Source organism: Bufo bufo, chromosome 6, assembly GCF_905171765.1.
Source record: "Bufo bufo chromosome 6, aBufBuf1.1, whole genome shotgun sequence".
In the NCBI taxonomy this organism is placed as follows: Eukaryota; Metazoa; Chordata; class Amphibia; order Anura; family Bufonidae; genus Bufo; species Bufo bufo.
In genome coordinates this window covers 415,487,823-415,510,212 of record NC_053394.1, presented here as the reverse complement: position 1 = coordinate 415,510,212, position 22,390 = coordinate 415,487,823, and the positions used below count along the sequence as shown (strand labels likewise).

At 47.9% G+C, this 22,390-nt stretch overlaps 1 protein-coding gene across 1 annotated transcript in view; it reads left to right on the top strand.

The window, feature by feature from the left end:
• The window catches only part of NPLOC4 (NPL4 homolog, ubiquitin recognition factor), a 104,465-nt gene that overhangs the window by 69,086 nt on the left and 12,989 nt on the right, over nt 1–22,390 (top strand). Inside the window, exons 2-11 of the mRNA XM_040436670.1 lie at nt 2,397–2,477; nt 7,251–7,363; nt 8,766–8,948; nt 11,216–11,264; nt 11,349–11,443; nt 12,232–12,355; nt 12,608–12,787; nt 13,051–13,137; nt 16,262–16,333; nt 16,687–16,813. Coding sequence (XP_040292604.1) covers nt 2,397–2,477; nt 7,251–7,363; nt 8,766–8,948; nt 11,216–11,264; nt 11,349–11,443; nt 12,232–12,355; nt 12,608–12,787; nt 13,051–13,137; nt 16,262–16,333; nt 16,687–16,813 — 1,111 coding nt within the window. The remainder of the gene's footprint in view (nt 1–2,396; nt 2,478–7,250; nt 7,364–8,765; nt 8,949–11,215; nt 11,265–11,348; nt 11,444–12,231; nt 12,356–12,607; nt 12,788–13,050; nt 13,138–16,261; nt 16,334–16,686; nt 16,814–22,390) is intronic.

Sequence of the window (22,390 nt, the reverse complement as noted above, 5' to 3'; positions counted from 1 at the left end):
GTGTAATGCACACACGTGTAATGTACACACGTGTAATGTACACACGTATAGTACACACGTGTAATGCACACGTGTAATGTACACACGTGTAATGTACACACGTATAGTACACACGTGTAATGTACACACGTATAGTACACACGTGTAAAGTACACACGTGTAATGTACACACGTATAGTACACACGTGTAATGTACACACGTGTAATACACACGTGTAATGTACACACGTATAGTACACACGTGTAATGTACACACGTATAGTACACACGTGTAATGTACACACGTATTGTACACACGTATAGTACACACGTGTAATGTACACACGTATAGTACACACGTGTAATGTACACACGTATAGTACACACGTGTAATGTACACACGTATAGTACACACGTGTAATGTGCACACTTATAGTACACGCGTATAGTGTACACGCGTGTAATGCACACGCGTGTAATGCACACGCGTGTAATGCACACGCGTGTAATGCACACGTATAGTACACGTGTAATACGCACGTATAATACACGTGTAATGCACACACGTGTAATGCACACACGTGTAATGCACACACGTGTAATGCACACACGTGTAATGCACACACGTGTAATGCACACACGTGTAATGCACACACGTGTAATGCACACACGTGTAATGCACACACGTGTAATGTACACACGTATAGTACACACGTGTAATGTACACACGTATAGTACACACGTGTAATGTACACACGTATAGTACACACGTGTAATGTGCACACTTATAGTACACGTGTATAGTGTACACGTGTGTAATGCACACGCGTGTAATGCACACGCGTGTAATGCACACGCGTGTAATGCACACGTATAGTACACGTGTAATACGCACGTATAGTACACGTGTAATACGCACGTATAATACACGTGTAATGCACACACGTGTAATGCATATAGTACACGCGTATAGTGTACACGCGTGTAATGCGCACGCGTGTAATGCACACGCGTGTAATGCGCACGCGTGTAATGCGCACGCGTGTAATGCACACACGTATAGTACACGTGTAATACACACACGTGTAATGCACACACGTATAGTACACACGCGTGTAATGCACACGCGTGTAATGCACACGCGTGTAATGCACACGCGTGTAATGCACACCCGTATAGTACACGTGTAATACGCACGTATAATACACGTGTAATGCACACACGTGAAATGTACACACGTATAATGCATACACGTGTAATGTACATGTGTCATGCACTCACGCATATATATTTATCTTACATGTATAATGTACACAAAATAATAGGTTTATTAGGGTTGATACACACATGTAATATACACATTTACATAATACACATAATGTACACACAACTATGTAATACAGGCACATAATACACGTAGTATACAAATAATATGGACATGTAATGTAATATTAACACAGCTACATGATACGTAAACATATAATGCACACATGTAATCTACATAAAACCACATGATACTTACACACATGTAATATACACATTAGGCCTCGTATTTTGTTTCCGTGTCCATTCCTTTTTCTTTTTTTTTGCAGACCGCAGAAACACATTTGGTTGTGTGCATGTTGCCATAAAGGGGTTTTCTGGGATTAGGATACTGATAACCTTCCCTGATCGGTGGAGGTCCGACAGCCGCCGATCAGCGGCCCTCCTGTACTCGCCAAGCACAGCGCCGTCCATTGTGTAGTGGTCCTGCTTGGTATCGCAGCTCAGCCCCATTCCCATGCGATATCAAGCACAGCCATTTTTCACTGTCATGTACATGTAGCCTTACACGTTCAGCTGAGACACATACATGGCTGATCCCAAATGAACAAGGGGTGTCCTATGACCCCAATTTTGCAATCCAGGTCTATAGCTGCAGTGAGGAAGTAAGAATGGGGTCACAGGCCGAGCTCCTTCCATTGAAGTCTGTGGGTGTTAGGAAGAAAGCTGAGTCCGCTGACGTGGACCTGCACTCCTTGTGGCTGTGCCTACAATGTCTCTGGTTGGGCTAGACCAGGCACCCTCAAACTGCGGCCCTCCAGCTGTTGTAAAACTACAACTCCCACAATGCCCTGCTGTAGGCTGATACCTGTAGGCTGTTCGGGCATGCTGGGAGTTGTAGTTTTGCAACAGCTGAAGGGCCGCAGTTTGAGGATGCCTGGTCTAGAAGAAATTGTTAGCAGGATTTCAGGAACCCATCAGAAAGCAGGTGAAAAAACTGAAGCTTCTTACCCACACCATTACCTATTAGCATACAGTTTACTTAGGGGGGGGGGTTATAGGACCCAGTATGTGTTTTGGGTCACATTCTACCTCATTTTAGGTATAGTAGTACCTATGACATTAAGGTCACCCCTGTCTTTATTTCTCCACAGATAATTCGCATCCAGTCTCCGGAGGGGGTGAAGCGCATCAGCGCAAGCAATCGGGAAACGGCTGCAGCGTTTCTCAAGAAGGTTTGTCTTCTTTCCTTACTGATGGGGTAATGCTTCCGTACCACATCCAGATCCTCCCAAGTGCCATCGTTAAAATGGTTTTCCAGTTCTTTAAAGGCGCTATCCAGGAAATCATAATGATGACCTATCCGAGTCCCGGCACCCCCGATCAGCTCCTGACAGCTTTCCAGTCACACCACCATACACAGTACGGCGGCTGTGCTTCGTATTGCAGCTCAGCTCCATTCACTTCAAAGGGGCCTGAGCTGCAACTAGGCCATGTGACCGATGAGCGTGACATCGCATGGCCGGGAGCTCCATGAGAGCCGCTACTTGGCAGTGGTGCCGGGTATCGGACCCCCGCCAATATGATATTTAAGAGGTTGTCGGGGCTTTTACTATCCTCAGTATAGGTCCTCAATATCAGCACCCCTGCCGATCAGCTGTATGAGCCGTCTCTCTTCCTGTTCAACGCTGCTGTCTATCCTCTTAGACAGAAGCAGCAGCGGACAGGAAGAGAGACGGGAGACAGCACATGCGCACTGCACACGTCGTCTCCTCATACAGCTGATCGGGGGGGCCAGGTGTCGGACCCCCGCTGATCTGATATCCTGAGGATAGGTCATCAATAGTAAAAAAAAGCCTGGAGATTAGGTTGCAATAACGCCTGTACGTGCGTCATAGACGCCTGTTTTGGCCATTTTACTCCCTGGAAAAAGTCTAAGGTGTACCAATACCTCTATGATTCATCAGTGAAGGCCGCGCTGTGAACGGCACGGGCAGCGCAGCGATGCCGCCAGTGCCTGAAGTAACCTTACAGCAAGGAGCTTTGTTATTGGTTGGTTTGAGCGGGCTGCCCACCATTCGGCACGCCGCTCTGAAGCTGCAGCGCGCGATCTAACTATATTGTGCACACACCATCTGCACAGGGCAGCTCTCGCAGTGGGTGCTGCCCACACTCTACAGCACCCGGAGCACCATGTGCAGGAACTAGAGCAGGGCTCGCCCTCCGGTCCCAGCTGCTGTTCAGGATGAGCCCAGTAAGTTAACTCCTCTTTTGCTGTGGGTAGGGGGGGCACCAGGTATCATCTCTACAGTGTGTGCCACTAATAATGCGCCAAAGGAATGTTCTGAGGTTTACCTGATGCCGTGAACTTGTATAGTACCGGACTGTGCCGAGCTGTCTGCAAAGCATCCCCCATTGTTAACCCCTTCAGTCGATCTAATCCTGTCCTAGTGTAAGATCTTGCATCCTGTTTCCTTTCCCTTCCCGTTCCCATTCCAGATCCTTACATCCGTTCCCATTCCAGATTGTGTGGACATTGTGGGAACAGCTTGTTGATCTGCACACATGCACCAAGCTCTATTAACTCTTGCTATTCCTTCAGAAGAAAGAAGGACCCACACAAATGAAACTTTGACATAAAGGTATTGCTCGGTCTCAGTCAAAACCTGGGCCGATTTCCTGCTCAGGATGAGCCCAGTAAGTTAGTTCCTCTTCTGCGGTGAGGGGTGCTGTGGGCAGGGGCACCATGTATTATCTCTACAGTGTGTGTATTCATCCATGGTGTATGGGCACAGAGCTGTGGCACTGCAGCCTCCACTGTGGGTATGCTCTGAGAAGAGGAGGGGGCATGTCCCGGGCGTGGACAAGGACAGGGTCCCAATGCTAATGGGACCCTGCCTGTAGCTCCCATAGACCTACGTGCAGCTGTATGCCACCTAAAACCAGAGGGCTGTTGCGGCCTACTGCTTCTGTCAGGGGAGCTGTCACTTTTATGACTGACCTGTCGGACTAGTGATAAAGTACAGGGAAGATCCACTATACTGGACTATACGTTATCACTTTGCTATAATTGCCTGCTGTTATTAAGACCAGTAATGGTTCCCCGCATACCCACCTCTTAGGCCCCGTTCACATCACCACTATTTATTTATGTTAGGTCATTAGTATTATTTCGAGGATAACCCCTTTAATATTAATGGCCTGTGCTCAGGATAGGCTCTCAATATCTGATCGGTGGGGTGTCGACACCCCCCCCCCACTGCTCCGCTGTTCTGCAGTAACCCCAGCTCTGGAACTACATAGCTCCGTCCATTCTGTAGTGGGAGAGCTGGTAACTGCGGCAAAGTGAATGGGAGCAGCTCTGCAGTTACCGGTTCTGTCCACTGCACAATGGAGGGAGCTGTGGAGTTCTGGCATCAGAGCTACTGAAGAACAGCTGTTTGTCAGGACATCCTGAGGATCCGCCGTCATTATTAGGCCTCTTTCACACGGGCGTTGCGGGAAAATGTGCGGGTGTGTTGCGGGAACACCCGCGATTTTTCAGCGCGAGTGCAAAACATTGTAATGTGTTTTGCACTCGCATGAGAAAAATCACGCATGTTTGGTTAGGTGTTCTGTAGATTGTATTATTTCCCCTTATAACATAGTTATAAGGGAAAATAATAGCATTCTGAATACAGAATGCTTAGTAGGTGATCAATTGAGGGTTAAAAAAAAATAAAAAAATTAACTCACCTTCTCCTCTTGTTCGCGTAGTTCCCGGTCTCTTCTTTACTTCTTTAATGATGAGCTGTGGGCTAAAGGACCTTTGGTGACGTCAGATCACATGCTCCAATCACATGGTACATCACTAGCGTTTTTTGCGGATTCGTCATGGATCGCAGAAACGCTTCCGTTACAATAATACAACCGCCTGCATCTGTCATGAACGGATCCGGTTGTATTTATGTCTTCTATAGCCATGACGGATCCGTCTTGAACTCCATTTAAAGTCAATGGGGCACGGATCCGTTTTCTATTGTCAGAGAAAATGGATCCGCCCGCATTGACTTACATTGTGTATCAGGACGGATCCGTCTTGCTCCGTACCATATGGCGAAGAGAAAAACGCTGCAGGCAGCGTTTTGGTGTCCCCCTCCAGAGCGGAATGGAGACTGAACGGAGGCAAACTGATGAATTCTGAGCGGATCCTTATCCATTCAGAATGCATTAAGGGCAAAACTGATCTGTTTTGGACCGCTTGTGAGATCCCATGACGGATCTCACAAACGGAAAGCCAAAACGTTAGTGTAAAAGTAGGCTTATGGTCCATTTACACGTCCGTAAGTGTTTTGCGGATCCGCAAAACACTAACACCGACCATGTGCACATGGCTGGCGCTATAATAGAAAATGCCTATTCTTGTCCGCTATTGTTCTATTTTTTTGCGGAGCCGCGGAACGGAAGTGCAGATGCGGATAGCACACTATGTGCTGTCTGCGTCTTTTCCGGCCCCATTGAAAATGAATGGGTCCGCACCCGTTCCGTATAATTGCAGAACGGATCCGGACCATTCATACAGACGTCTGAATGGAGCCTTAGTGGTAGCTGAGGAAAGCCAATGCGACCAGAAGGAGCAGGGCGTTCACCCAGTTGCTTCTGCCACTTCTTTCCAGCAATCAGCATTAGTCTACACGCTGCAAAAGTTCTGACATGTGGCTAGGATGGGTCAACATTTTTGTGATATGACAGTGACATCTAAAAACTACTGCTCGGTCCCAGGGTAAGGCTGCATTCACACGTCCATGGTGTGTTGCGGACCCGCAAATTGCGGGTCCGCAACACACCAGCCCGGCACCCCTATTGAAATGCCTATTCTTGTCCGCAAGCTGCGGACAAGAATAGGACATGCTCTATCTTTTTGCGGAGCTGCGGACCCAAAATCGGGGCCGCGCTCCGCAATTGCATCCATTCCGTCCCCATAGAGAATGAATGGGTCTGCACCCATTCCGCAAAATTGCGGAAAGGATGCGGACCCATTTTGCGGACGTGTGAATGGGTTTCACCTCATCCACCCCTCAACATTGAAATTGCAACACCAAGAAGGAAAAGTCATGGAGCTATGGAAATCACCAGTTGATAGACATGTTAATGATATGCAAATGATAAAAAAAAATGGAAACAAAATATTCAAAAATCTTGATTTATTCAGTATTGAATATAAGCCCCATGAGCAGAAATTCACACACTTGCACTGCTTAGCATGCCATCAGAGAGGTTATGGATGGTTGTCATGGAGGAATGTTCTGCCACGCTGAATTCTCTTGAGCATGCAAATCATCAAGATCCGCTGCTGGCCGCTTCCTTTGCGTCTGCCGACCAATGACGTCCCATATGTTCTCGATGACTGACAAGTCCAGAGATGCTGCAAGCCATGGTAGCACATTTAGGCCACACAGGCTGCTCACAGTAGCACGGGCAACATACGGCCTGGCGTTGTGTTCTTGAAAAACAACTCCTGGGATACTTAGGAGAAATGGCCGAACCATTGGTTCCACAACCAAATCAATGTGTATCTGAAATGAAGACTGGAGAGGTTCGTCTACATTACATTATGCCACCCCTCACCATAATCCCAGGAGTAGGACTAGTGTGACGTTCTCTTGCCCACATGCTCTACAGATCAATCCTGCTATCACTGCATCTGAGACAAAAGCTGGACTCATCACTGAAGAGGACAGACCTCCATTACCTTCTTCTCTGATTTGCAGTTTCAATGTTGAGGAGTGTATTTGGCAGACGTTCATTTTACAGCAGACACCAAGACATCAGTAAGGCTAGCAGTGTAGGCTAGCATGCTGTGTGATCTCTGCAGGGCAGGAGGGGAGTTGTGTCCATCACCTATTGTCAATGGTGGCTCCTGTTATATGTGCCTCCGTCTTTATACCGTAGGTGCTAAGTGTCGGTGTAATCCTTTCTAGCATGGTGTCATATTGGTAAATCCTCCCCTCCTTGTGTTTTCTCCACAGGTAGCGAAAGAGTTTGGATTCAGGAATAATGGCTTCTCTGTGTACCTGAACAGGAACAGGACAGGAGAGATATCCGCCAGCCAGAACAAGTCATTAAATCTACTCAAAATCAAGTGAGTGCCATCCTGTTTGTCAATGGCCATGGTGAGCGTAAAGATCAGCATCTACCTTCCATGGCCAGGGGCGGGTCTGACAACAGGGTTGTCGTCTGTTTCCAATAACAACCAGCAAAATGGTGAATGCAGCGAGAGGCCAAGTTACAAATATGCTGGAACGTGTAATCTAGACCAGAAAGTGTATGTTAAAGGGTTTGTCTGGGCTTTTACGGTTGATGACCTACCCCTCTGGATAGGTCACCAATATCCGATTGGCGTGGGTCCGACACCTGGCACCCACGCTGATCAGATGTATGAGAAGACGGCATGCGCATGTGCAGTCTCCCTTCTCTCTTCCCGTCCACTGCTGCGGTCTATAGTCTTTGCCATAGACAGCTGTGGTGAACAGGAAGAGAGATGGTACGTGCGCACAGCTGATCGGCTGGGGTGTTGGACCCCCGCTGATCTGATAGGGATGACCTATCCTGAAGTTAGATCATCAACAGTAAAAGCCCAGACAAACCCTTTAACATACACTTTCTGGTCTAGAATACATGTTCCAGCATATTTTTAACTTGGCCTCACGCTGCATTCACAATTTTGCTTGCTGTTTTTGGAAACCAGGATAGGTCATTAGTAGTAAAAGCCCGGACGACCCCTTTAAATGGGTTTTCCAGGATGTAACATTTGTTGCCTGTCCTTAGGCTAGGCCATTCATGTGTGATCAGTGGAGGTCCCACCACTGGGATCCTAACTTATCAGCAGTATAAAGGGGCTCAATCCTGCACCCAGCACAGTTATGTCCATACGAGTTTGGTTGTGCCCAGTGGTGCAGCGCTGCCTTCCTAGACTCCTGAGCTGATTTTTTTGTTCTCTCTTAGCCTCCTCTTGTTCTGTTGATTTCAGCACCCAATAAAGGTGAATTGTCAGGTGGGTGTCCCCAATGACACCGCAGGCTGGGGAACGCCCAGACTTTGCAGTTGCTCCTCACTGCCGAGACAGATTGTTCTCTGTGCAAAGAACTTTCTGTGCCAGGGAGCTCATTCCGTATTAATGTGTTCTCCGGGCTTCTCATCTTCACTTGACTGGAGACAAAAGAAATCAATTGCCGAGCCTCGCTACAGCCCAAGCATGCTTTTCTCATGTTCTTAGAGGTGGGGGGAGTATTGGAAGGAGCTTGCTTTATATAGTTAGGTTGTCAAACCCTGACTAGACGCTAAGAAGTGTCCCTTGGGGTCAGCACAAAATACTGACTTAATAATAAAATCTTTCATAAGGTTTAGTATGCTGCACGATTGACCATTCTACTCTATGGAAGTGCTCGGCGGCGGAACTGGCAGCACTCAGCTGTTCACCTGACGCTGCGTGCACTAGATAAATAATGAATCACTGACGGCTGCTTTGTTTGCTTCCCTTGTAGACATGGAGACATGCTGTTTCTCTTTCCATCCAGCGCTGCTGGCCCATCATCAGAGGTTATGGATACGTCTGCAGTAGCTCAGTCTTCCAGGCCGGCAAGTACGCCCCTAGTAGTGGAAGACGACATCGACCAGTATCTAAACAAACAAGAGGGAAAGATCTACAGGAACAGAGACCCCCAGCTGTACGTGTCATTGTCGTGGTATAAGGGGGACTAGACTAAAGGGGTTTTCCCACTGTAGAAAGGGATGCCATATCACTAGGACATGTCATTACTTGGAGATCCAACTGATCCTCCCATATAAATATGCATACACGGCTCCTAGCCTAGCATGCATATGAGGAGAAGGGAGAAAGCTTCTGACAGGGGATTATCTTCCCAGGAAATAAACAGATCAGGTAGTTGAAATCCAACAAGCCCAATCCTTATCTCCTCAGGGGGAGTCAGGAGGACACCATACTCCTTAGATGGTGAGCTGAACCTGCTGAAATTGTGTGTTTGGGCCAACATGGATCTAGTGTGTGTGGCCAGCTTAAAGCGATTGTCTGGTTTTAAGAAGAAACCGGACAACTCAGAGATTCAACCTGTAATAAAGAATAGATGATTGCTTATCTGACAGATCTCTGTTTTCCTGGCTGCAGCAGTGACATCACGTCGACAACACATGACCTCTGCAGCCAATCGCTGCCTCCTTCAGTTCCTCTCTGAGGTCATTGATTGACTGCATTGGTTACGTGTTGTCGACTTGACGTCGACCAGAAAAACAGAACCCTGTCATTGACACCGGAGCAGCAGTGCATGATCTGTCAGGTGAGGAATCGTCTTGTCTCTATTACAGGTGGATCTCCTGAGTTGTCCGCTTTCCACTTGAACCTCGGACAACTCCTTTAACGGGTTATGGCCTATCTCTCTGCCTCTATCTTTTCCTACATATAATTTACAATCTCCAAATAATAATACAATAAATGGCTTCATAGCGTTCCAATACAAAGGTTTTTGCCCATTGCCCATAACAGCAAGGGTCAGCAACCTGCAGCATTCCAGCTGCTGTGGAACTACAACTCCCAGCATGCTCAATTTACTTCTTGGAGGGTTCCAAGAGCAGCTGAGCAATTGTGCATGCTGAGAATTGTCATTTTACAACAGCTGGAGTGCAGGAAGTTGCCGACTCCTGCCTTATAGGCCTTAGTAATTGGTCCAAACCAAGTTTTATTGAGATCTGTTCCTTTGGCCTACTTGTCCTGTGCTGCAGTACATGTGGAGTCAAGAGTGGAGCTCTAAGGCAGTGCAGAGAGGATCCAAGGGCTGTGCTGGGGATATCCAGACAATTGCACTAGTTAATAACTGTATCTAATGTGGTCTAATGGACCTGTTCACACTACCATGTAGCCCCTGAAAATAGGAACAGTCTAAGGCTACTTTCACACTAGCGTTCGGAGCGGATCCGTCTGATGTTTCATCAGACGGATCCGCTCCGATAATGCAGACGTTTGCATCCGTTCAGAACGGATCCGTCTGCATTATTACTTAGAAAATTTTCTAAGTCAGAAAGTAGCCTGAGCGGATCCGTTCAGACTTTACATTGAAAGTCAATGGGGAACGGATCCGCTTGAAGATTGAGCCATATGGTGTCATCTTTAAGCGGATCCGTCCCCATTGACTTCCATTATAAGTCTGGACGGATCCGCTCGCCTCCGCACGGCCAGGCGGACACCCGAACGCTGCAAGCAGCGTTCAGGTGTCCGCTCACTGGGCGGAGCGGAGGCTGAGCGCTGGCAGGCGGATGCATTCTCAGTGGATCCGCCTCCACTGAGAATGCATTAGGGCCAGACGGATGCGTTCGGGGCCGCTCGTGAGCCCCTTCAAACGGAGCGCACGAGCGGACACCTGAACGCAGGTGTGAAAGTAGCCTTATCTGTTGTGTCCCAATGGTCTCTTTCGGTACTGCTGAGGGGCACCTCACTCAGAAACGGCTATGATATTTCGCAGGTCATTCATTCAGGGCTTGTGATGAGGGGTGCATTTTTAGCTCTTCCCGCATTAGAGGGGTTTTGGTTCATGTGACTGCATTCGTGAACTCATCCATATTGCGAATATATGCCACCACTTTATGATCAATGGGGAGCAGTTCCCTAGGATCCCCACTAGTCGTGAAAATAAAGAGGCTGCAGTTCCTCCCCTACACATGTGGCGAGGCGCTGCTATGCAGAGAAATACTATAAAAGCACTGCAGCCCCTTCATTTTCAGGAACAGTAGGGGTCCCGAAGGTCAGAACCCCGCCGATCGTAAAATAATGGCATATCTAAGCCATATATTGATAGTGTATAACCAGGGAATACCGCTTTAGAGACACCACATATCTCTAAAAGGGGCATTCCCATTATTGATTGAAGGACTGGTTTTCTTGCACACCACCCCTAACTTTGCTTTTACTTATTTTCACCTGCAGGTGTCGCCATGGTCCTCTGGGTAAATGTGTGCACTGTGTCCCGCTGGAGGTGAGGATGGTGACATAGAGATGCTTTCTGTTTGGAGGGAATGTGCATATTATCCCCTTAGCTAACACTGTTGTTGTCCCGCAGCCTTTCGACGAGGATTATCTCAACCATCTGGAGCCCCCAGTAAAACACATGTCCTTCCATGCCTATATCCGCAAGCTGACAGGAGGTGCAGACAAGTGAGTAGCCAGAGTCCAAATATGTCAAATACCACTTGGAAGGAACAGCGGAGCACACAAGAAGATTTCCTTGTCTTGGATTTTTACAAGTGATGGCCTATCCTCAGGATAGGCCATCAATAGCTATTCTGCGGAGGTCCGTCACCCTGCATCTCCGCTGATCAGCTGTTCTGTGGTAGCTCTGGCACCGGAACTACACGGCTCCATGTAGTGAACGGGAGCAGTGCTGCAGTAACCAGCTCCATCAACAGCACAGTGATTGGAGCTCCGTAGCCCCTGCGCCGCAGCTTCTCTAACACCGTTGATCAGCAGGGATGTTTGGCGTGTTGGATTCCTGGCGATCAGATATTGATGGCCTATTCTGAGAATACCGTGGACAATCCCTTTGAATTCCTCCTCTCCTTTAATTCTTTTTTTATTGTAATTTTTAATTACAGTACATCTAAATAAAAGGAATAACAAATACACTGAAAAATATAGAAAATAATTCTATCTCCTTCCAAGAATAGCCATAGACACCTTCGCCCAGCCAACTAAAGGCTGGTGTAGATTTTTAGTAATAATTTACGCCAATATTTGGCATAAATTATTGTAAAGGTGTCAGCCCGAGGTGACCGCACACCTGCTAAGCTCTGCCTTTTTTATTTCGAAAGAGGCAAAAGTGTTACAGAATTGTTAAAAAGCTGCACGTTTTTGCGCAGAATGCAATAAGCGCAAAGACTGGTGACTTTTGAACGTCAGAAAACTGCTGTACAATTGGTAAATGTGCCCGATATTTCTATTTTCAGGGGAAAATTTGTGGCCTTGGAGAATATAAGCTGCAAGATTAAATCGGGCTGCGAGGGTCACCCACCGTGGCCAGAAGGAATCTGTACCAAATGCCAGCCCAGCGCTATTACACTCAACCGACAGGTAAAAATGTCACGCCAAGTTTAAAGGGACAGTAACAAACAAGGCATAGGCCCTGGGAGTGATCTGATTGTGCCAGCGTGAGGCACTCTCCACTTTAATATGCTGTTCTCTGCAGTAATAGATGGGATTCTAACAATACTCAGGGATTTCTTGTGCTGGTTTCCTGTTCTGAGGCGAATACAGATGCAGTCTGTCATTTAGTTTCACTTTTTTGTTTTCTTAACATGTACGCTTATTTTTCTCTCACTTTAGAAATACAGACATGTGGACAACATTATGTTTGAAAATCACACCATTGCCGACCGCTTCCTCGACTTCTGGCGCAAGACTGGAAACCAGCGCATAGGCTACTTGTACGGCCGTTACACTGAACACAAGGATATCCCACTAGGCATTCGGGCTGAGGTAGCCGCCATCTATGAACCACCGCAGGTAAGTAATGACTTGTGCCTTATAATAGCAACATAACACTGTTTCTGTATGCTAATTACGACATCTCCTGGCCTGTTTGGCTGAGAGGCACCCACAACGCCTGTGTGTCGAAGGGAGTCATACTTGCAACCAAATGGTGGCTTTTTTGTCGCTTGGGCGGTGAGGGGCCGTAATTGGCATAAGTTGTGTACGTAGCCAATTCCTACAGTTGGACATTCTTTGTGTCCACCATGTAAGTATTATCGCTGTTTTTCTCTCTTTAGGTTGGGACACAGAACAGCCTGGAGCTGCTCGATGATCCAAAAGCCAAAGTGGTGGATGAGATTGCAGCCAAGCTTGGATTAAGAAAGGCAAGGAAATAAAAGATTGTAATTTATGGACCCGAGGGGGGGTGGGGGGGGCCTGTAGTTTTAATGCTATTTTATCATTTCATTGGGTAAATAAAATTGAAAGCTTTCTGCTGCTGTTACAGTCCGAGATAACAGAATCTGTGGACTTAAAGGGACAGAAGTTATTGGTTCTGTTTTTGGGTTGGCTTAAAGGGACAGAAGCCTGCAGGGAATGTGAGAAGTTTTCGGATGCTGTCATATGACCCCAGTGACAGGCATTGCCATGCAAATATTGCATTACATATTGGCCAGTCAGTTTATTACTTACCGGCAGTTCAGGTGGACATACTTACCGTTCTTGTCCGCTAGTGGTCCTAGTCTGCTGGTGGCTGTCCACTATGGCTCATATGAGAGGGCCACCCAGAGCTATGCAAAATTCACAGATTTAGACGTGAATGAGGTGGAGCTGCAATACCAGACACAACGCTTGGATAAGAGCAGTGCTGTTGCCTGAAAGGGAAAAAGTAGACTCTTAGGTTATAAAAGTATGATCGATTAGGGGGTTCCCTGTGTGAATAGAACAGTGGTGTCTTCCTCTCTGCCTTCTGAGTGTAGAGTTCCAATCTCAGACCCTTCTTTCCAATGCTCAGGTTATTCCACCTTGTAGCCAAACAATCGGTTACCAGAGGCTGGTGCACTCACGTACACCTGCACCCTAGAGGGAAGTTATAGTACAAATAGTGAAGTTCCACCAGGTAATATCGCAATCAGCAGGTTTTATTCTACTTACAAAGGATCATAAAATTTCAGTCATAAAAACGAATTGCTTTCATCAAAAGTCCACCCAACCCGGGTTTTGCCAGTCCAGCTTCGTCAGGGGCGATAGTGTCCTCCCTCACAGGTGCAGTATTTATTGAGCCATGATCCCTCCCACGGACCGCCCATTAATACAAATTTATATATATATATTTTTTTCCTTTTTTGGATGTTCAAGCAATAAAAGTAATAAACATAATTCCTAAAGCCCACTAGGGCTAACAGTGTTCTAATATAAAATAAAACAATACATCAACTAAACAGAGCATATAATACACAAGCGCTACCAACCCTCTATTTTCCATTCATGAAAAAGGCACGTACCGGCGCTCAGAACACATGACTCTCCCGAGCCAATAACAGCCCACTATATTCACTTCATTCATAATAAACAACGAGCATCCAAGGACAGCGGCAATACACCACCCCCCACCTCCAGCTTCACCCGATAAAGTAACGCCGCAAGGAAGCCCAGCTGCTACCTTACATAGATCCAGAGCGGCAGCGACACAACCCCTGGCATTTTCTCTTCAATCCACCAGACACGGCTTCAGATCAAACTCCACGTTGAGCCCTGCTGGTTTCAAAGTCCCTAGTCTATATATCCATCCAACTTCCTTGCGGTTGATGTTGGCAACAGGGTCCCCTCCCCTCCAGTTCCTCTCCACCTTTTCCAAACCACTAAACCTCAAGCCCGCCGGATTCTTACCATGCGCAAGCTTGAAGTGCAGTGGGACACTGTGGTCCTCTTTACCCTTCCTAATATTCCCTATATGCTCCTGCAGTCGGGTCTTCAATTTGCGAAGGGTTGTGCCCACATACTGGAGCCCACAAGGGAACATTAGGAAGGGTAAAGAGGACCACAGTGTCCCACTGCACTTCAAGCTTCAAGAATCCGGCGGGCTTGAGGTTTAGTGGTTTGGAAAAGGTGAAGAGGAACTGGAGGGGAGGGGACCCTGTTGCCAACATCAACCGCAAGGAAGTTGGATGGATATATAGACTAGGGACTTTGAAACCAGCAGGGCTCAACGTGGAGTTTGATCTGAAGCCGTGTCTGGTGGATTGAAGAGAAAATGCCAGGGGTTGTGCCGCTGTGGATCTATGTAAGGTAGCAGCTGGGCTTCCTTGCGGCGTTACTTTATCGGGTGAAGCTGGAGGTGGGGGGTGGTGTATTGCCGCTGTCCTTGGATGCTTGTCATTTATTATGAATGAAGTGAATATAGTGGGCTGTTATTGGCTCGGGAGAGTCATGTGTTCTGAGCGCCGGTACGTGCCTTTTTCATGAATGGAAAATAGAGGGTTGGTAGCGCTTGTGTATTATATGCTCTGTTTAGTTGATGTATTGTTTTATTTTATATTAGAACACCGTTAGCCCTTGTGGGCTTTAGGAATTATGTTTATTACTTTTATTGCTTGAACATCCAAAAAAGGAAAAATAAAAATAAAAAATAAAAATGTATTAATGGGCGGTCCGTGGGAGGGATCATGGCTCAATAAATACTGCACCTGTGAGGGAGGACACTATCGCCCCTGACGAAGCTGGACTGGCAAAACCCGGGTTGGGTGGAGTTTGATGAAAGCAATTAGTTTTTATGACTGAAATTTTATGATCCTTTGTAAGTAGAATAAAACCTGCTGATTGCGATATTACCTGGTGGAACTTCACTATTTGTACTATAACTTCCCTCTAGGGTGCAGGTGTACGCGAGTGCACCAGCCTCTGGAAACCGATTGTTTGGCTACAAGGTGGAATAACCTGAGCATTGGAAAGAAGGGTCTGAGATTGGAACTCTACACTCAGAAGGCAGCGCGATCAACATTTTCTGGAAATTTTGACTGTGAAGCGATTTGTACCCACGTCGCTTGGTGGATCTGCAGCGCCGATAAGTAACCACAAAGATTAGAGACTGTTTTCTTTTTATTTGAGTGTCTTCCTCTCCGTTCACCTTTTGTGGGGCTGCCAGAGATAGCTTAGCGCTATGCTCGGCAGTCCCATACAAGTCAGTGGAGTCATGGTCATGCATTTGCACCACCACGCCATTCATGCAGGTTCTTGTGATGGGTGGGGGTCCCAGCAGTCGGACCCCTAGTAATTATACATTTATTACCTATTCTGTGGTGATCCTGTGGACTGGTGCCAGAGACCCTGATCAAAATCCGTATTGAGCAGCTTCAGCGAGAGTCGAATACTGAGGTCGGCTCAGTACACCGCACAAGCGCTGGAGTCCTCCTATTCATTGCAATACGCAGGGAGCAGTCCATCAGTGGGTTTTGAGCCAGGAGCTCATGAATGTGAGGACTACCTAGCATGTGCTTTGTATTTTTATAGGTTGGCTGGATATTCACAGATTTGGTTTCAGAAGATACTAGAAAAGGTACTGTCCGGTACAGTAGGAACAAGGTAAGCTCTCACCAGAAGACTTTATGTCTACACCTGAACCTGTTCACCCTCAATTTGGTCAGGACGTCAGTGGTCCTAAGGTCATTCAGTGCATAAATCATTGAAATATTCAGTGATTTATTTCATCCGTTGCATCTCCTACTATTGTGTATTGCTTACTTAATGCATTGATCTTAGGGTTCAGTTAGTTATGACCAAAAAAAATACTCCCACCAGCAGGACCCACCCCCACTGATTATAAAGAGACTACATATACTAGCACTGTCCCATCACTTACTATGACTATAAAACACCTATAACAGTTGCCATCAGGTGTAAGTGCTTCAGTATTCCTCCATGTTCTGTGTCCCCAGGATTCGTATTTCCTAAGTGCAGAGGAATGCTTCACTGCTGGCTTCTTCCAGAACCAGAACCCAAACCTCTGTCGACTGTCTCCAGATGGACACTTTGGCTCCAAGTTTGTGACTGTGATGGCTACAGGTAAGATCGTAAATTTATAAACTAATGCTTTTGTAGGGGTTTTGTACTAGACCACTGTTCTCCTGATAGATGAGGGGCCCAATGATGGGGCCAACAACTATCAGGAACTTATGACATATCCTTAAGATGAGAATATCCTTTTCACCTTTTCATTTTCAGAAATTGAATTAACTACTTGAAATGTTATTAAAGGGGTTTTCCGATTTTCATACTGATGGCCTCAGCAAAGGCTATCAATATGAAGTATAGGCCATCAACAAGAAAATCCTGGTAAACCTCTTTACAAAATCAACCATAACTCACCTGTTATTTTTTTAAGGTTGTTTTTTTTTTATATATTCTTTTTATTTTATTTTTCAATTATAATCAATATATTATACCTAGTGTTGAGCGAACCCAAACTGTAAAGTTCAGGTCCGTACCGAACTTTGCGAGTTCGGGTACCCGGACCCAGTAGCGTAACTATAGGGGTCGCAATTGCGACCGGGCCCCTAAGTCAGAAGGGCCCGCGCCGGCCATAATAGAGCAGCCAGGGGCAGCAAATGAGGGGCCCGGGGGCAAATGAAAATGAAATACTCTGTGGGCAAAAAATGAAATGTATAGATGGAGAGGGCGGGTGCGAAATTAAATATAGTAAGAGTCTCACTATATTTCATTTTGCCCCCACTCCCTCTATATATTTTGAATTTTTTGCCCACAGAGTATTTCATTTTCATTTTGGCCCCTCATTATTTGCTGCCCCTGGCTGCCCTCATATGGCCGGCGCGGGCCCCCCCTTTCTGAATTCAGACACACTGCCACACGGCACCACTGATCATCATTCATCTCCCCTTCATCCCTCATATGAAGCCAGTGTGTGCCATACATTTAAAAATAAAATAAAATACTCTAGTGACTATTTTTATTTATTTTTTATGTATGGCTTTATACAGAGGGTATGACTTTATACTAGTTACGCCCCTGCAGCCGATCAACAAGCTTTTAAGCTGTGGGCACTTAGAAGCCACCACAGCCATGCCTACTAATGGCATGGCTGTGATTTTTTGTGGGTGCAATGCACCATTTTTGTACCCCTGACACAAAAATATAATAGTTAATCCGTCTGTTAGTTCGATGGGTGACATATACCCATTTTTAGTGTGAGATACACGTGCACTTTATCCGTGACAGGGAAATAAATATAGTTAATCTGTCTGTTCGTTCGGTGGTTGACCTCAAAGAATGAGGAGAGCAAATTGGGGACGTGGCCCAGGTCGTGGTGCTGCTGGTGGAGCTCCTGTTGCAGGGAGAGGACGTGGTCGATCTGTGCCAGCTACATGCCCAAATGAAACACCTTCGTTAGGCACACGTAGACGACAGGACGTTCAACGTAATTTTGTAGGCCCGAATACCGGTGTACGAATGGTGAGGCCAGAACAAGTACAGGCGATAGTAGATTGGGTTGCTGACAGTGCCTCCAGTTCCTTCACATTGTCTCCCACCCGGTCCCCTGCTGAAAGCACAGAGTTGGCACCTGCAGCCCATGGGCATCTGTCTTTCACCTCACCCCCTTGCAAATGAGCCAAGCAGTCTGAGCCCCAAGTCATGCAGCAGTCTCTTCTGCTTTTTGATGACTCTGTTAGCAGGGTTTCCCAGGGCCATCCACATAGCCCTGCCCCAGAAGTGGAAGAGATTGATTGTACCGATGCCCAACCACTTATGTTTCAGGATGAGAGTACATGGGAGGACCATCGCAGCACGTCTCGGATGATGACGAAACACAGGTGCCAACTGCTGTGGCTTTCTGCCCTATGCAGACCGGCAAGGAGGGCAGGGGTGAGGAGTGGGTGGAAGATGATGTGGAGGATGATGAGGTCCTCGACCCCACATGGAATCAAGGTCATGCGAGTGACGTGCGCAGTTCGGAGGAAGAGGCGGTGGTCACACAGCGCCAGCTGCACAGCAGAAGAGGGAGCAGAGTGCGAAAGTAGATTGGCCGTCCCCTAGCCAGTATGCCTGCTACTGCCCACCGCACCCAGGGACCGAGCACACCAAAGCCAGCTCCAAGGAGTTCCCTGGCGTGGCAGTTCTTCAGACAATGTGCTGACGACAAGACACGAGTGGTTTGCACGCTGTGCAATCAGAGCCTGAAGCGAGGCATAAACGTTCTCAACCTGCATGACCAGGCAGCAGTGGAGTAGACACCTCAAAAACCAAGAAAGGTCTCTGGCTCCTCCTGCTTCCTCTTCTGCTGCAGTCGCGGCCTCTTCATCCACCTCTAGAGTGACAGTGCCACCTGCCACCCCGCAAACAGAGGATCTGCCAGCAACACCACCACACTGTCCCATGGAAGCGTTCAGCTGTCCATCCCACAAACACTGGAGAGAAAGAGGAAGTACCCCCCTACCCATCTGCGATCCCTGGCCCTGAATGCCAGCATTTTAAAGTTCCTGGCCTTTGAAATGCTGTCATTCCGTCTGGTGGAGACAGAGACTTTTAAAAACCTTATGGCGGTGGCTGTCCCACAGTATGTGGTTCCCAGCTGCCACTACTTTTCCAGGCAAGCCATCCCTTCCCTGCACAACCAAGTGGGGGACAAAATTGGGTGTGCACTGCGCAACGCCATCTGTGGCAAGGTCCACCTAACTACGGATACGTGGACCAGTAAGCACGGGCAGGGACGTTATATTTCCCTAACAGCACACTGGGTAAATGCAGTGGTGGCTGAGCCTGAGGTGGATAGCAGTTTGGCGCATGTCCTACTGCCATAGAGGATTGCAGGACATTTCTCGTTGCCGCCTCCTCCTCCTACTCCACTTCCTCCTCATCCGGTCAGCGTAACACCTTCACCACCAACTTCAGCACAGCCAGGGGTAAACGACAGCAGGCAGTTTTGAAACTCATCTGTTTGGGGGGAAAAATCCACACCGCGCAGGAGCTGTGGACGGGCATGGAACCAACAGACCGATGAGTGGTTGGTGCCGCTGAGCCTCAAGCCCAGCCTGGTGGTGTGCGATAACGGGCGAAATCTTGTAGCAGCTCTGGGCCTAGCTGGTTTGAAGCACATCCCTTGCCTGGCGCATGTGCTGAATTTGGTGGTGTAGAGGTTCCTGAAAAATTACCCCGATATGTCAGAGCTGCTGCATAAAGTGCGGGCCGTCTGTGTGCACTTTCGGCGTTCTCACCCTGCCGCTGCTCGCCTGTCAGCTCTGCAGCGTAACTTCGGCCTTCCCGCTCACCGCCTCATATGCGACGTGCCCACAAGGTGGAACTCCACCTTGCACATGCTGGACAGACTGTGCAAGCAGCAGCAGGCCATAGTGGAGTTTCAGCTGCAGCACTCACGGGTCAGTCGCTCGGCGGAACAGCACCACTTCACCACCAATGACTGGGCCTCCATGCGAGACCTGTGTGCCCTGTTGCGCTGTTTCGAGTACTCCACCAACATGGCCAGTGCCGATAACGCCGTTCTCAGCGTTACTATCCCACTTCAATGTCTCCTTGAAAAAACACGTCGGGCGATGATGGAAGAGGATGTGGCACAGGAGGAGGAGGAGAAGGAAGAGGGATAATTTCATAGGGTTTCAGGCCAGTCATTCACAAGTGGCTCCGAGGGTGGGTTCCTGCACCAACAGAGGCCAGGTACACAACTGTCCAGCCAGGGCACATTTCTGCAGGAGAAGGAGGAACCGTGTTCACAGCAGGGTGGCACCCAAAGCAGCTTATGGGCATCAATGGAGTGTGGCTGGGGGGATACAGAAGACACAGACGATACACCTTCCACAGAGCACAGCTTGTCGTTGCCTCTAGGCAGCCTGACGCAGCCTGCTGCGGTACCTGCACATAGACCGCCGAGTTGCCCACATTCTAACCAGTGCTGATTACTTGGTGGCCACCCTGCTGGATCCCCGCTACAAGGACAACGTGCTGTCCTTAATTCCATCACTTGAACATGATCGGAAGATGCGCAAGTACAAGCGCACGCTGGTAGACGCGCTGCTGAAGGCACAGCGGAAGCACAAGGCGAAGGCAGAAGAGGAGGAGGAAGAAGTCGCCAACGCAGCTGGGGCACCGCCAGCACCTCAGAAGGCAGGGTTAGCATGGCCGACATGTGGAAAATCTTTGTCAGCACGCCACAACAACCAGCACCACCAACTGATATGGAACATCTTAGCAGGAGGCAGCATTTCACCAACATGGTGGAGCAGTATGTGTGCACACGCCTACACGTACTGAATGACGGGTCTGCCCCCTTCAACTTCTGGGTCTCCAAATTGGGCACATGGCCTGAGCTTGCCCTTTACGCCTTGGAGGTGCTGGCCTGCCCTGCAGCAAGTGTATTGTCTGAACGTGTGTTTAGCACGGCAGGAGGCGTCATTACAGACAAGCGCAGCCGCCTGTCCATGTTATTTTAAGTCATTTCCCTATCCACATTTGTTTGCAGGGCAATTGTCCTGCTCTTACCCCCATTTTGCTTCCTTTTGCAGCCCTCTAGCCCTTAGGCCTCATGCACACGGCCAGATGCAGACCCATTCACTTCAATGGGGCCGCAAAAGATGCGGACAGCACTCCGTGTGCTGTCCGCATCCGTTGCTCCATTCCGCTTTGCTCCATTCCGCAGCTCCATTCCGCTTTGGGGACAAGAATAGTCATTTATATTGATGGCCGCCTCTTCCATTCCGCAAATTGCAGAAGGCACACGGGCAGCTTCCGTTTTTGCGGATCCGCGGTTTGCGGAATGCAAAAAACGGAACGGTCGTGTGCATGAGGCCTTACTATGACTATTTTACAGCCATTTTAGTGCACCAAAGTTCAGGTCCCTATTGACTTCAATAGAGTTTGGGTCCCAAACCCGAACATCCACGGGTCCGCTCATCCCTAATTATAACATTTGATAGTATACCAGTTTTTGGGGGATTGTAGTTCCTTGATTTTTTTTATCATTTTTATTTTTATTTGGTTGTATAAATGCATAGACATAAAAGGTGTAACTTAGACCTTGTTCACATCTCCGTTCTGAGATCCAGCAGGCTGTTCCCGCACACAGCAGCCTGCTGGATCCTCTACTTCAACACCTGATCCCCATTGACTGCAGTGGGGTCCGGCTGTGATCTGGCCAATTTCCGGCATAAATCCCGGGTTTCGGCTGGAAAAACTGTTGCATGGAACAATTTTATTATTATTATTTTTTTGTCTGGCATTTGCGACGGATCTCCAAAACGAAGTTGTGAACGAGGTCTTATATTTAGGCTGGGTTCACACCTGAGCGTTTTACAGCGCGTTCCTACGCTCTGTAAAATGCTCAACAGGCAAGAACCAATAATTCCCTATGGGCATGGTTCTCACCTGAGCGTTTTACAGCGCGTACGAACGCGCTGTAAAACGCCCTACGCCCCACGAAGTACAGGAGCTTCTTTGGGGCGTATGGTCGCGCGTTCCCATACATAGACTTCCGGGAACGAGCGCCAATGGGCGTTTGCTAGTTTCGGAGCCGCGTATGTGAGACGCCCGATAAAATCGCGCATACAGAGCGCAACAAGGTACGCTCATGTGTGAACCCAGCGTTAGGGTTGCCCAGGAATAAAGAAGCATTGATTG